The sequence below is a fragment of the Triturus cristatus genome, chromosome 3_2 (assembly GCF_964204655.1).
Source record: "Triturus cristatus chromosome 3_2, aTriCri1.1, whole genome shotgun sequence".
Classification (NCBI taxonomy): Eukaryota; Metazoa; Chordata; class Amphibia; order Caudata; family Salamandridae; genus Triturus; species Triturus cristatus.
The window spans coordinates 1,226,135,530-1,226,151,034 of NC_140584.1; the positions used below are offsets into that span (position 1 = coordinate 1,226,135,530).

The 15,505-nt window shown below is 46.8% G+C and overlaps 1 protein-coding gene across 2 annotated transcripts in view; it reads right to left on the reverse strand.

Annotated features, from left to right (window-relative positions):
* LOC146859519 (CD5 antigen-like) overlaps positions 1-15,505 on the reverse strand; it is a 1,224,668-nt gene that overhangs the window by 495,868 nt on the left and 713,295 nt on the right. For both annotated transcript variants that reach the window (XM_085650229.1, XM_085650228.1), the window contains one exon: positions 377-691. In XM_085650229.1, the coding sequence (XP_085506355.1) occupies positions 377-691 (315 nt within the window). The remainder of the gene's footprint in view (positions 1-376; positions 692-15,505) is intronic.

Genomic DNA, 15,505 nt, shown 5'->3' on the forward strand with positions numbered 1-15,505 from the left:
TCTTACTGTATCCTGCACTCACTCGAGGATGAATAGTGGGTCTGAATGATCTTACTGTATCCTGCACTCACTCGAGGATAAATAGTGGGTCTGAATGATCCTAGTGTATCCTGCACTCATTCTTTGATGGATAGTGGTTCTCTGTGATCCTAATATGTGGTGTACTCATCATTGAATAAGTCTCATCAGAGCAATGATAATGTGTACAGAACCCACTCATGATTATCACTGGCCTGGTCTGTGTAATTGCTTACAGTAGCAAGTCATAAAATGTATTATTTCCAGCCTTCTCCTGCTTTTTGCATTCTTTAGCCAGGTATACGTTATAGTCCTGTAGGAATAAAGGATTTGCTTGAAATGTCTTTGTGTTTCTTACCAGTACAAGTCACTCCTGCATTTCTTCCTGTTGCACACGTATTAAATTTCCATCCTCGCTGTGCACACTTCCAGAGAGCGGCCTCATCTCCCTGGCATTGAATGTTACTCATCAGAACTGGCAGAGAACTCTTTCCAAAAGAGGAATTATACATGTAGTCCTGCACCAGTGCACAGCCCAGTTGTCTGCAGGCAACTGAAGCCTCCTGTTGTCCCCAAGAGTCGTCACACACTGACCCCCAAAACCCGTTGTGCTTGAGTTCAACTCTTCCTGAGCAAGGGGACATCCCATTCACCAATCGGATTTCATCTGGTCCTGAAAAGAAAGAAATAGTGTCAATTACTATCCAAGAACCTAATAGACCTGTGACTCTTTGTGTAAAAGATGATACAATGATGGGCTTTGTTTAGTAATACAGAATCTACAGGAATAACTGAATATGAGGCTGTGTGTATTGTTGGTTTGTAAATCAACCTCAGGCACACAGTGGTGAAGGCAAGTCACTGGAGAATCACATCAGAGAGCATGAGCCATGCTGGATATGAGAATCAATCAATACGTCTATCATTAAATTAATCAAAATATTTATATTGGATTTTAGAAAAATCCATCAAAGAAAAAGATAATAAGTTCACAACACCGATGACATCACCAGGTGTAAATAATCACCAGAACATCTATTGATTATTATTCATAACCATGAAACATCCAATATTTGGATAACAAATATTTAGTAATTCATTGAGTTGTGCATATGAATGACACTTTTTTAAAAACTACCATTGACAGAACACACCAGGACTGGATAACATATGTTAAAAATAGAGTGCAGGTTGGTGCTGAGGAAAACCATTTAATTTTAAAACTGGTAATACAACGTTGCACTTGGAGAGCACATAATATTCACAGAAAAATATCAAATGTGTTGAAGTCTGAGTAGAAATCTCATCACAAGGGCAGATTAATATAGACGCTGAGTCACAATGGCCAAGGGGGAAACTCAGATGGCTCCTGATGGTACCCGACCCCAAACGTTTGTTGGAAATGAACCTTCCGAAGTATTTGTGACACATCTAAATTGAATTCCATCTCAATACAAGTTTGAATCATAACATAGTCCCTGACAATGGTTATTTCTATATTCTTCCTCTACACTGTTCACCCTGCAAAGTGACTATATATTTGTTGACTCATTTAGTGTCTCCCTTGACTTTCAAGTGTGGGGAAGTAAATATTTCAGGTCTAACCAATACTTCTGTACTATTCTTAACATATTTTAGCCATTCATTTTGAGGCCATGCTTACAGCCTAAAAAGTCAGTGATGACCCTGCAGATGAAATTGCTCTGCTTATTTTCCCAAATTAGAATCCAAAGGAGGAGCGCTGCTAGCTTGATTGAATTGAATTGAATTGAAATTAAATGTATAAAGCACAGCTCATGCCCGGAGGAACCCTCAATGTAAGGAAGCTCCAGCGCCTCAAATATACAGCGCATTTTTGTGCTCGTGAAGTAGAAGCCCACCCTGCACTTCGCCACGGAGAAGAGCGCGCCGCAGCAACGCGACCCGGATGTCAGGCAAAGTGCTGCCTGATTGTGGGCGGAGCCTCGCATGACTTGAAGGAGAAGTCACGCGCACCTGCCCGAATGAGAGAAGCCACCGAGCTTCCCCCGCGTTAGAGGAGACCAGAGGAGTCTGCAGAGGCCCCGGTGAGTGGGGTCTGGTTGGGCACATGGTTTGGGCCAAGTGAAAAGCACCTTGAGGAGCCCAGTGAACAGAGCTCCCTGAGGCACTGTTAAGTTCCTGTGCTGATTTCCTTTGGGGGCAATTGTGTGTTTAGAGTCCTGGAGTGGGGCTCCCCAGGCACAGTGGTGCCAGGGTCAGGTTCCTACAGCTGCCCCACCGGACAGAGGGCAGCTGCAACAAAGGGGGCATTTATGTTTGTTTATTGATGAGGAGGGGGGAGACGCACCCCATGCCCCAGTGCATTTTGAAAATTGCTTTGCTGCATTGTCAGCCAGGGGGCTACTTGAGAGGCCCCAGTTACAACCCTGACATTTTAGACAAAGGGCATTTGAGCCCCACAGAAAGCCAGTTGGCCTGGGGTCAGCTTTATGGTGTAGATAGGGCGCGAGGCCCTAAGGTGATGTATGCACCTAGCTAGTGTTATTGTGGTGCACTGCCAAATGTATGCATAACGTGTTTATGCTGATGGTTGTCAAATGTGATTTATGCCCATGGTATTTATGCATAGTGCGTTTATGCTAATGTGTTCTCTGCCTACTGTGACGCAGACATAAGGCGTTTATGTCGCTAGAAAGAATGCCAAGTTCAGTATTTTGCCAGTAGTTACTGGTTGTGTTTTATATGTGCTACTAGTACTTTCTAAAGGTTCTGTGTAGGAAGGTGGAATCTGACTATATGGTTGCCCCCAACTTTTTGCCTGGTATTTGAGTGGTTTTTGACTAGTCTGGCTGGGATACTGCTATCCAGGACCCCAGCCTATCTGCTTCCTCTCTTAAACTATGTGAGTACCCTAGGTACTAACCAATTGGATGCTGAGGATACCCTGCAAGTCCCTTGTAGATGGTACACTAGGTACCCAGGGCATGGGTCCCTCAGTAGGCCTACCAGGGCTGCAGCACTTATTATGCCACCCTGGGACAGCCATACAAAATGACACCACCAGACCACTACTGAAGTCTGGGTAAGGTGGTGCTAGCACCCCTTACAGGGATATAGGTAGCCTATATCCCACCCCATTACAAAACATGTACTCTCATAGGTCACCCCTATAGCAGGCCTTAGTAATCCTACAAGGTAGGGTGCTGAGGTATGTGTGAGGGGGGACCCCTACCTGAGCAGGACCCCCCTGCAACCTTCGTAAAACCCCTGCTGGGTTGTTTGTAGTGTAGCCATACCATATACTCTTAATCGCATTATAAGTCAATCGCGACATCGTGATAACTTGAGAATGGCTACAGAGAACCATATCGTGTTTGGTGTCAAACATGTAGGAATCATACCCCCAGTCCAGCCATGGGCATGGGGGTATGATTCCCCCCTGCTAGAGGGGCGATATGGGAAAAGCGGTAGAATTTAGACACCAATTTAAAAGTGCACAGGTAACACAAAATGGATGCTACCGGCCACCTCCACAACTCTGGCTGCCTGTTGCTGGGGAAAATCCCAGCCTCGACAGCTGGACAATAGGGATCCTGTGGCAGGGAGGTGCCAGCACCTTCCCAGACAGGATATGTGGATTGGAACAGGGTGGGTGCACCAAATGTCCTTTCAGAGTTGCACGTAGGCAGCTCCAGCGCCTGCATTCTGCATACACCACCTGGAACCAGTTCAGGGGCATCCTGCCCCTTGCCCAGGTGGGAAACACACAAAGGGGAGAGGGTGTAGCCACCCTTTCCCGCCTCACCACTCATTGGTGGACACTACTCTGGACACTCCCCTAATCTTGGGGATAAAGGTGAATAACGTGGCCAGAGAGCCTCAGATTAATCTTGAACTTTACAGTCTTGAACTTCGACTTGCTGCTGCCCAGCTGACGGAAGAAATCTCCCTTGGGATAAAGGAGTTATCCCCCTGCTTGGCAGGCACCTGAAACACTGCAAGTGACCCAGTTGGAACTTCGCTGCTCCTACGGACTTCAACGCCTTCCTGCACCCTTGAGGTGGGCTTCCAGTGCATCGCAGAGGCCAGTGAGTGTGCTCAACGAGTTTGGGCACCGTGGACTGCGTGGGTGCCGAGATCCCCAATACCCCTGGACACCAGCCACCTCTTGCGTAGCACACAACCCTTACCATTGGGGAAGTTGTGCTTTGACCCGTTTTTGAGCCAACCACTCTACAGCAATTGTGCCAAAGACCAGCACCCTAGCCCCCTCCGTTGGCCCGTGGGTGCCCTTTTACGCACTCCAAATTGCCACCTCCCACGGTCCCTTGTCTCTCGACTTGTGGGCCCTAGCAGAGGTCAATCTTCACAAACAAGAGTTCTGCTGGTTGCACCAGGCCTGCTCTACAGTCTCCTTGAAGGAGACCTCTCTCAGACCTCGTGGGTCTGCACAGTAGCAGATTTGTTCATCTTGTGTGGGTTGTGGTTGCCAAGGCTTAGTGGATCCAATCCGGACACTAACACCGCAGCGACCCTCATCCAATGTGGGACAGTCGCCCTCCAGAAGCTTACCTTCCTTGAAGCCTCCCAGAGCCCGTGGCTGCAGATCCAGGCTACACCACCTTCAACCTGAAGCACCCGACATCGAAGGGCTCTTTGCTTTGAGCCTCCTGGTCACCCTGCAGTGGCCCAGACTCTGTCCCCTCTGCTGTCAGGTCCTATTCTTCAATCTTCACATCTTTGATCTTCACGTCATCATCAACGCTTTTGGCTAGCAGAACTTTTGACTATTTTCCCATTGAAAATCAGCCCGCGACCTGACATCGAAATCGACCTATGCACCCGGCTTCCCTGGGGCAGGTAACAGTGGTACTACGGTACTCTCGAGGTTGTGGGCTCTTCAAAAGCTTAACTCTAAAGTTTTAACTTTGTACTCCTGCTAGAAGTATTTTTAAACTGTTTATTTCCAACCGCGACATTCTCCATAGGCTTTAATAGAGATCCCGCTAGCAGCTACTTCCACTGCACGCGCCTCCCGTGGGTCCCCTTCCTCATAACCTGGGGTGGATTCTTAAGGGGCAAGCGATCCTAAATGCCCTAGGCATTGTCTGTAGAATTGTCGTGGTTCTTATACCACTATTTTAGTATATGGTTTGGTCCCCCCCTGGGGCCCAATGTTAACAGTGCTATTTATTTGTATCTATCAATGTTTGTTTTATGTATAACTTTGCCTTAGCCTCATAAAGAGACTGTGGGATTCTGTTTAGAATAAATACATATATTTTATATATATATATACCTGTGTGGAATACTCTTTCATTTGGTCATTCAAGAGGTTATCTATGGCAAAACAATAAGCTTAACACTCCTTCAAGACTTAGCCTGAAGGCTGCTCTCCACAGCTACCACTAGGATAGCTTTCTTTAAAGGTTGTCTTTTAAACCTAACATCATAAGAGTCGAATTGGACTGGTGCAAGGTGGCCACTATAACTAGTGACCAGCATATGCCAGGCCAACTTCTCACATTGGTGTGCAGCGGTTGGATTCAAGCCTGCCATTGTTTTACCAGATTACAAATTGAATTTCTAAAGTGAAAACCACTAGGTACCAAAGGTACATATAAAATGCAAGCTTAGAATACAATAGGTTCTACTGAACTTAAGAGTTGTGTGTAGAGGGTTTAGCACACCTTGACTACAACTCAAGCGAGGGTTCAGTAGGCCATACATAGTGTAGGTAGATACAGCAGTACCACTACACTAGACATGTCTTTAAGTTCAGGTGCCCATAAGGCTCTGGAAGGACCCCATAGGGTACCAGTCTACAAGTATGACCATCTCTCTTTTGCTGAGCTTAGGGAGATGAGCACCTCTAGGAAACTTAAGACAAAAAAAGGTGCCAACACGCAGCGTCTCAGGGAAATCCTGCTCATAGCAGACTTCAAGCAAACTTTAGTGTCTGATGGGGTAGACAGGTTGGGTGGGCATCCCCCAGAAGAGGACACCCTTGGGGTGGACTCTGATGAGGACCAGGAAGAGGAAAATGAACCTGACCTGGATGAGCAAGACCATTCAAGACATGGAGATGATGGCCCAAGAGGCACTCTCTCCATCCCTACAGGGAGAATGGTGGATCCAAACAGAAGGAACAGATCCCCCTCAGAGGGGTCCATCCATTCTGTGAGATCCAAAGGGACCTCTGCCTCTTCTCAGAGAAGAGAATCCTCCCATGAGAGGAAATACAGACTGATCAAATTTGAGCAGGCGAAGCTACTGTCAGGAAACAACAGGTCTGTGGTCTTAGGGGTTTTCCAAATTGTATAATTTGTGCCTCTATACGTAACAATTGTAAACATGTGTGTCTTCCCTACTTGCCAGAAACAACTGAGTAATTGGTTATGGTATGTTCGTTGATTTGTATGAGGCAATGCTTGTTTGTTACCTAAATGCTTGTCTAGGATTCATTGTTGATTGGTAATACACGTTGGTTAAACATGTGTACAAGAAACGTGCCTTGGAAACGTGTCTAACATGAGTACCAAAACGTTCCTTGAAAACGTGTCTGAGAGGCTCACTTGGGAATGTTTCCCTGGTTGCTTAGTTACTCGTGTGACGCTCCATTATAGCTATAAATAAACCGCACGCAGTAACTCTTTGCTTGACTTCGTCACTTCACCCCCAGCAAGCCAAAGAAGAAGACGTCAGGTATGAAGGAGACGTCTTCAGACTAGAACCACTTTAAGAAATCTGCGGAGCTTCGTGATTCAATCCAATTTAAGTCCCGAGTTCTTCGGGTTTTATTATTTGGGACTGAACGCGCATAACGTGCTTGAACTTTTTGTTGCTTTAAGACTTTTTTGGAAACGTGTGTAGATTGTAATTGTTATTTAGGGCTTTAGATTCACACGCGTTACCGCGTGCAGAGTGCATTTCTTGAAACGCGTTTGCGGAGACATTGAGAACACAGTGCAGAGTGCAATTATTGAAACACGTGTACGGGAGCATTAGATTCACATGCGTTACCGCATGCAGAGTGCACTTATTGTAAAAGTGTACGGAGACATTGGGAACACAGTGCAGAGTGCATTTACGGACAGAAATCAGTGAATGCGTTTGTAAGAAAAGTGCAAGTGACATTGGAAACAAAAGACGCTTAGAGTTTCTGTAAAGCTCTAGCATTCATGCTAATGTACAGCCTGTTCATTTTGGAATGTGTATTTAGGATCAAGGAGTGTTTTAAAGAACATATTTTTTGTTTACTGTTTAGAGGTGTACGTAGGGGTTTCTTTCTCTAAGTATAATTCCCACAGGTAAAATAAGGAAAAACCCACAAAGTATTGGTAAAGAAACCTGGTGGAATAATCCAGTCGAATGAAGAGGTGAGCAAGAACATAGAGAGTCTTTAGTTAACTCAGAGCCCGGGTGTGCAAGACGTTAACAATAATTTAATTCTCTTACTACATAGATTAACCACTGAATACACGCCTAGAAAAAGAGGTGCATCATTAAGGGGAGGCGTATTGCACGTAAAACAGGTGATTCTGGTGATTGAATAATTGTGTGAAATGATTTTAATTGTTCATTGATAACAATTTCTAAGGTTAATCTATTGTATGTTTTCTTCAGTCTACTTACGAACACAAAAACAACCTTCTAATAAGAACCCGGCAGGCCCAGGAGAAGAGTTGCAGTGTCTCTTTTTTGAGTGTTGTTCGTTCTCCCAATCCCCTTCCCTTTTGGAGTATTTGCCAGCGTCATTGTTAGAATCAGTGAGGTTGAGAAATAGTCCAGACGGGTTTGGGAAAGTTCATCTTCATCGCCCCTGTCAACTACCTGGATTTCAGGTGAGTGGTTCGACAAAACTCGACAGACAGCTTAAGAGAGAACAGTTAGCATTGGACAGGGAAGCCCTGGAGCTTCAGAAAGCTTCAAGAAAGTGGGGTCTAGAGACCCCTGGTGGCAGTAATGAAACCCCTAGAGTTAGAGAGAAAACTCCTGACAATAGGAACCTCCATAAGATTGTGCCCCGCTATAAGTCAGGGGATGATATCCACAAGTGGATCACTGCTCTTGATAGGGCCTGTAAAGTACAAAGGGTCCCAGTAGATCAGTGGGCAGCAATCCTATGGCTCTCCTTTGCAGACAAAGGTAGAGACAAGCTCCTCTCTGAAAGAGAAGAGGATGCAGATGATTATTATATCTTGAGAGATGCTTTAATAGATGTGTTTGGCTTAACCACTGATCAATACAGACTTAAGTTCAGAGACACCCAAAAAGCACAGGATCAAGATTGGGTAGACTTTGTGGATTGTGCTACCAAGGCATTGGAAGGTTGGTTAAATGGCAGTAACGTAAAATATTATCAAGGATTGTACAATCTCGTCACGAGGGAGCAGATTCTTAATAATTGTCAAAACCAACTCTTACACCAGCACCTGGTGGACTCTGATCTGACCTCTCCCCAAGAATTGGGAAAGAAGGCAGACAAATGGGTCAGAACCAGGATCAGGTCCAAGAACCAAGGTGGTGACCAGAAGAAAGATTCTACCAAGCCCAAAGAGAAAGGTGGGGATAATAAAACAGAAAAGTCATCTGAAGGGCCCCAAAAACCCAGTGCTGGGGTGGGTCCCAAAATCCTTCCTCTTCTAACAAGAAACCATATTGCCTTGTGTGTGAGCAACCTGGCCACTGGAAAACAGATTCCAGTTGTCCAAAGAATGGCAATAAAGAAAATGTTCCTCCCATTGCAGCTCCAAAACCTCCTGTTACTACTAGTAGTAATCACCCAGGTGGTGGGAGTGCACCCAAAAACTTAGTTGGGCTTTCTTGGGGAACTCAGGTGGACTCTGGCCTAACCAGGTCCCCTACACAAGCAACTCTAGTCTGTGATGGTGGCATGGGGTTTGCCAACTTTACCATGAGTCCCAGTATCCTGGGCAGGTACAGACAAGAGCCTATGATCAATGGTCAGAAGGCTGTGGCCTACAAGGACACAGGGGCTAGAGTCACTATGGTGACCCAGAGACTGGTGCCCCTAGAACAGCGTTTACCTGGATTTAGCTACCAGGTGACCAATATAGATGGAATTAGGACAGACCATCCCATGGCAGTGGCAAATCTCAGCTGGGGAGGGGTCACTGGCCCAAAGAGAGTGGCAGTGTCCCCCAACTTGCCTGTAGATTGTCTACTGGGGAATGATCTGGAAAACTCAGCCTGGGCTGAGGTGGACCACAAAGCCCATTTAAAGATGGTAGGCATCTCTGAGAGAGTGGATGAGACCCTGAGGGCCTCGCCTCCACCCCAGGAGAAATTAAAAAGAGTGAAGCCTGAAACTATGGATCACTCCACCCAAACAGAGAGCATAGGGAGTGAGGAACAGTCCTCCCCCCACCAGACTAAAGGTAAGGGTGAAGTTTCTCAAGGAACTGATCCTGCCCCTTGTGAAGTAACTGCCCCAGAAGTGGACAGGCCTGTCCTGGTCACCTCTCTGATGGCAGGAGATCCTTCCAAGGTGGTGCCCAGTCTGGAGCAGGTATGCTGCCCCTCTCTACCCTGCCTCAGTCAGCCCAGGGCTACAGAGGTCAGGGAGGTCAGTGGACCCTTAATGGGCCCCTGTCCAGAGGAACCCCCTCATCAGCAGATTAGGGACACCCAGCAGAATAGTTCTAGCCAGGTGAATATTCCACTACAAACTGAGGGATCCCCCTTACCCCTAGGTACAGGTACCCCTCAAATGGATGTTGTTGGGCCAAGGGAAACCTGGGGCATAGTTGCCCCAAACCTTCCAGTACCCTCCATTATTCCAACCAAAGGGTTCCAACCCCCAGCTGTAGGCAGCCAGAGGTTGACCCTTAAGGCCAGATATGACACAGTGATGGGCAGACAGGCGTCCATGGTGACCAGTGACCTGAGGAGGTTGAGACCACCCCAAATAGGGCCTCACTTCCTGACTCAGCCACCCCACCAGCCTGCTTCTGCACCAAAACCCAATACAGGTAATTTCCCTAGGCTTTGGAGAAACTCAAAAACCCCTTGGGGTAGGATTTCCCAATTGGACCATGAGACAGGGAGCAACCATGCTAGTGCAGGTTCTTCCTTATATGGCCACTCAGGAAATAAAGGCTTATCTGGACAAGGTTAGCCTTATCTCTTTTCGTTTGGGGGGGGGGGGGTTATGTAGAAAGGTGGAATCTGGCTATATGGTTGCCCCCAACTTTTTGCCTGGTATTTGAGTGGTTTTTGACTAGTCTGGTTGGGATACTGCTATCCAGGACCCCAGCCTATCTGCTTCCTCTCTTAAACTATGTGAGTACCCTAGGTACTAATCAATTGGATGCTGAGGATACCCTACCAGGCCCTTCTAGATGGTACACTAGGTACCCAGGGCATGGGTCCCTCAGTAGGCCTACTAGAGCTGCAGCACTTATTATGCCACCCTGGGACAGCCATACAAAATGACACCACCAGACCACTACTGTAGTCTGGCTAAGGTGGTGCTAGCACCCCTTGCAGGAAAATAGTTAGCCTATATCCCACCCCATTACAACACATGTACTCTCATAGGTCACCCCTATAGCAAGCCTTGGTAATCCTACAAGGCAGGGTGCTGAGGTATGTGTGAGGGGCGACCCCTACCTGAGTTGGACCTCCCTGCAACCTGCGTAAAACCATTGCTGGGTTGTTTGTAGTGTAGCCATACCATATACTCTTAACCGCATTATAAGTCAATCGCGACATCGCTATAACTTGAGAATGGCTACACAGAACCATATCGTGTTTGGTGTCAAACATGTAGGAATCATACCCCCCAGTCCAGCCATGGGCATGAGGGTACGATTCCCCCCTGCTAGAGGGGCGATATGGGAAAAGCGGTAGAATTTAGACACCAATTTAAAAGTGCACAGGTAACACAAAATGGATGCTTCCGGCCACCTCCACAACTCTGGCTGCCTGTTGCTGGGGAAAATCCCAGCCTTGACAGCTGGACAATAGGGCTCCTGTGGCAGGGAGGTACCAGCACCTTCCCAGACAGGATACAGGGTGGGTGCACCAAATGTCCTTTCAGAGTTGCACGTAGGCAGCTCCAGCACCTGCATTCTGCATACACCCCTTGGAACCGGTTCATGGGCATCCTGCCCCTTGCCCAGGCAGAAAACACACAAAGGGGAGAGGGTGTAGCCACCCTTTCCCGCCTCACCACTCATTGGTGGACACTGCTCTGAACACTCCCCTAATCTTGGGGATAAAGGTGAATAACGTGGCCCCAGAGCCTCAGATTAATCTTGGACTTCAAAGACTTGACCTTCGACGAGCTGCTGCCCAGCTGACTGAAGAAATCTCCCTTGGGATAAAGGAGTTATCCCCCTGCTTGGCAGGCAACTGAAACACTGCAAGTGACCCAGTTGGAACTTCGCTGCTCCTACAGACTTTAACACCTTCCTGCACCCTTGAGGTGAGTTTCCAGTGCATCCCAGAGGCCAGTGAGTGTGCTCAACGAGTTTGGGCACCGTGGACCGCGTGGGTGCCGAGGTCCCCAATACCCCAGGATACCAGCCACCTCTTGTGTAGCACACGACCCTGACCAGTGGGGAACCTGTGCTTTGGCTCTACAGCAATTGTTCCAAAGACCAGCGCCCTAGCCCCCTCCGGTGGCCCGTGGGTGCCCTTTTACGCACTCCAAATTGCCGCCTCCCGCGGTCCATTGTCTCTCGACTTGTGGGCCCTAGCGGAGGTCAATCTTCAGAAACAAGTGTTCCCCAGGTTGCTCCACGCCTGCTCTACAGTCTCCTTGAAGGAGACCTCTCTCAGACCTCGTGGGTCTGCACCGTAGCAGATTTGTTTATCTTGCGTGGGTTGCGGTTGCCAAGGCTTAGTGGATCCAATCCGGACACTAACACTGCAGCGACCCTCATCCGACGTGGGACAGTCGCCCTCCAGAAGCTGACCTTCCTTGATGCCTCCCGGAGCCCGTGGCTGCAGATCCAATCTACACCACCTTCAACCTGAAGCACCCGACATCGAAGGGCTCTTTGCTTTGAGCCTCCTGGTCACCCTGCAGTGGCCCAGATTCTGTCCCCTCTGCTTTAAGGTCCTATTCTTCAATCTTCACATCTTTGATCTTCACGGCATCATCAACGCTTTTGGCTAGCAGAACTTTTGACTATTTTCCCATTGAAAATCAGCCCGCGACCCGACATCGAAATCGACCTATGTACCCAGCTTCCCTGGGGCAGGTAACAGTGGTACTACGGTACTCTCGAGGTTGTGGGCTCTTAAAAAGCTTAACTCTAAAGTTTTAACTTTGTACTCCTGCTAGAAGAATTTTTAAACTGTTTATTTCCAACCGCGACATTCTCCATAGGCTTTAATAGAGATCCCGATAGCAGCTACTTCCACTGCACGCGCCTCCCGTGGGTCCCCTTCCTCATAACCTGGGGTGAATTCTGAAGGTGCAAGTGATCCTAAATGCCCTAGGCATTGTCTGTAGAATTGTCGTGGTTCTTATACCACTATTTTAGTATATGGTTTGGTCCCTCCCGGGGTCCAATGTTAACAGTGCTATTTATTTATATCTATCCATGCTTGTTTTATGTATAACTTTGCCTTAGCCTCATAAGGAGACTGTGGGATTCTGTTTAGAATAAATACATATATTTTATATATATAGCTGTGTGGAATACTCTTTCATTTGGTTATTCAAGAGGTTATCTATGGTAAAACAATAAGCTTAACACTCCTTCAAGACTTAGCCTGAAGGCTGCTCTCCACAGCTACCACTAGGATAGCTTTCTTTAAAGGTTATCTTTTAAACCTAACATCATAAGAGTCGAATTGGACTGGTGCAAGGTGGCCACTATAACTAGTGACCAGCATATGCCAGGCCAACTTCTCACATTCTGACAGTGGCCCGATTGTCCCTGTCCTTTGTGTATATAATCCCCTGTAAATATTGCCTAGTGCCAGTTGGCACAATGTATATGTGTGATTATGATTCTAATGTGTTTTGGATAATACAAAGGCTATTTTGCATATAACCTTGTGTGGAGTCTCTTTTGTAGTGTGACTAATGTGTTGCTGCTGTATGTGTGTGTTGTGCAAACGCTTTACACATTGCCTCTAGGATAAGCCTGACTGCTCTAGCCAAGCGACCAAGGGGGTGAGCAGGGGTTATCTCCAGCATGTAACTCCCTTTCCCTGACTAGAGTCGTGGTTTCTGTCTGGCTTAGGCGCATTAAATCCCATTTCTAACAATGCCCTACAGTTTTGGCCTAGTAAAGAGATCAGGCTATAGCACTTAGGTTCTTATTTACTGCCCTTCTTATAGATACAACCAGTAATAGTTGTCTGCCATGAAGCTGGAATACTCCTGTACAGGGTTGTCATTTAAAGTCCACTCAAATAGTAAATGTTTATAGTTTTAATCTCAATCGCAAAAGGACAACCAGCCTAACACGTGTTTCGTCACAATGGGAAGTATTCCATGACCTCTTCAGGGCTGGGAATGATACAAAAGGTCATAATAAATGTAGAAACTACAAAACCACAAGCTCGCACTGAAGCAGCATCTGATGTGATAGAAAAAAACACCAGTACATGTGGAAACCCTATAGGAGTGGTGTAGAGGCATGTAATAGCGACTTCACAAAAAATGAGAAACATAACATAAACCTAGTGGGAAAGTGGCATATGACAATTATGTATGTTTACGTTCATGAACTGAAAGAATGGAAAATTTGAAAGTTAACTGAGGGAGCGGCGAACAAAATACAACAATTTGTCGTGTTTGTTGAAGTGGAAAACCAAGGTGACAAGAAATAACAAAGACACTAAGACATCAATCCTAAGAACATGATATTCTACAAGGAGTACCTGAAATAAATACATCTAAATAAACAGTTTATGGTAAACATAGTCCAAGATGGTGTCCGTCTGACCCTAATGTGGACCACAAGTGAAGAGTGATCAGCATTGGGTGTGGGTATGAGCTTCGCCGTCCGGAAAGAAAAGGATTAAAGGGTGGCGACTAAACCTCAGTTTAAGAAGTGTTTTGCCAGGGCTGGATAGGGAGTATGAACACTGTAGTCAGAATGGAGAAATGAGTGCGGGAAAAAGAAACGCATATGCAGGCAATGAAAAAAGGGGGTATAAGATCCACCTGTAATAGGAAGTGTCGTTGTCTTTGGGGAATCTGGAAAAAGAGAAGATGGAGCAAAAAGAAAGAAAGAAAGAAAGGAAAATTAAAAGGCACATGGAAGAGAAGGAAAAGTATAATTCCTCTTCGCTCCGCCGGTGATAATTCCGACCCGTCTAGTCTGATTAAAAGAAGGTGACAGTGAATTCCAAAGTGCTGGCAAGGAAGCGCCGGGAAATAGAATTTGCGAATTGTAACCCAAAGGCATAACGTGGCAAGAATAGTAAGGAGAAATGTGGCATAAGCAGGATCTCACCGAAAAACGGCGATCCCACTAGAGAGTGACCGAATATCTGTAGGTCGTTGGGTAAACGTCTCCAATGGATCTATGAAGTGAAAAGGGGAGCTAAAAGCAAATGGGCCGACGGGAGAAAAAAAGGCAATGGCATAGTAAAAATCGCAGCTACTATCGATAGGAAGGCTTCCCTTAAGTAACAAGGGAAATCTTTGGGATGGAAGAAGGGACGCTCCTGGAAAGGATGAAAGACTAAATTCAGTAACCGGTGCGCATGTGTAGTACAGCTGAGGCGCGAGCGGGATCTTACCGGGGTGATGGAGATCCTGAATGTGAGTGCCTGCAGCCTGTGGATGGGTGGGTCTGCCGATCCTAAGGATCTGTTGATAAAAGACGGGGCCCTACGGTGAGGAGGAGTCTAAACACAACGGAAGAGGCACTGGCCAAAAGGTGGACATGACCACCTTCGAACTATAGAAGCAAGATGTACCTTGAATGTGAGCGCAGGATGGTGTGCAGGCACTGCTTTTTAGGTCTCGCTGAGGGCAGCACATGCGCTGGCTCGGAGAGACATTTTGTAGTTGGGATTTTTAAAGTGCTGCCTTTGGCCTAAAGCTTGAGTGCACGTGAGCGTGCACGCGTGCAGCCACCAATCACTGCTGCGCGCGCACCACTCACGTGCTTGCCACACAGCGCTCCCGTCCAAGCGATCGCGATCACTTTCGCTTTGATCGCGATCGCTATTACTTTCATTTCCACGGCCGCGCGGCTGTTACTTTTATGGCCGTGCGGCCGAATGCTTGTTTATTCTGTGTTGCAACCCATTTGAGGCAGTTTATTATCCTTCTGTTCTGTGCTATTATTTATTGTATTTTGCTGCAGGACGAATTGCAAAGGAAGCTTGACGAGAGAAGCAGCCTGCTTGGAGAATATAAAGTAAGACGCCTCCACAGTCCTTTCCTGTTTGTTTCTTTTATTCTGAGCATTGCATTTCCTTGTGTGAATTTGTCAGCTCGAATCTCTCCACCCTGATGGCTTGTATGAGGAATACCATCCAATTATTGCCAATCAGTGTGCCT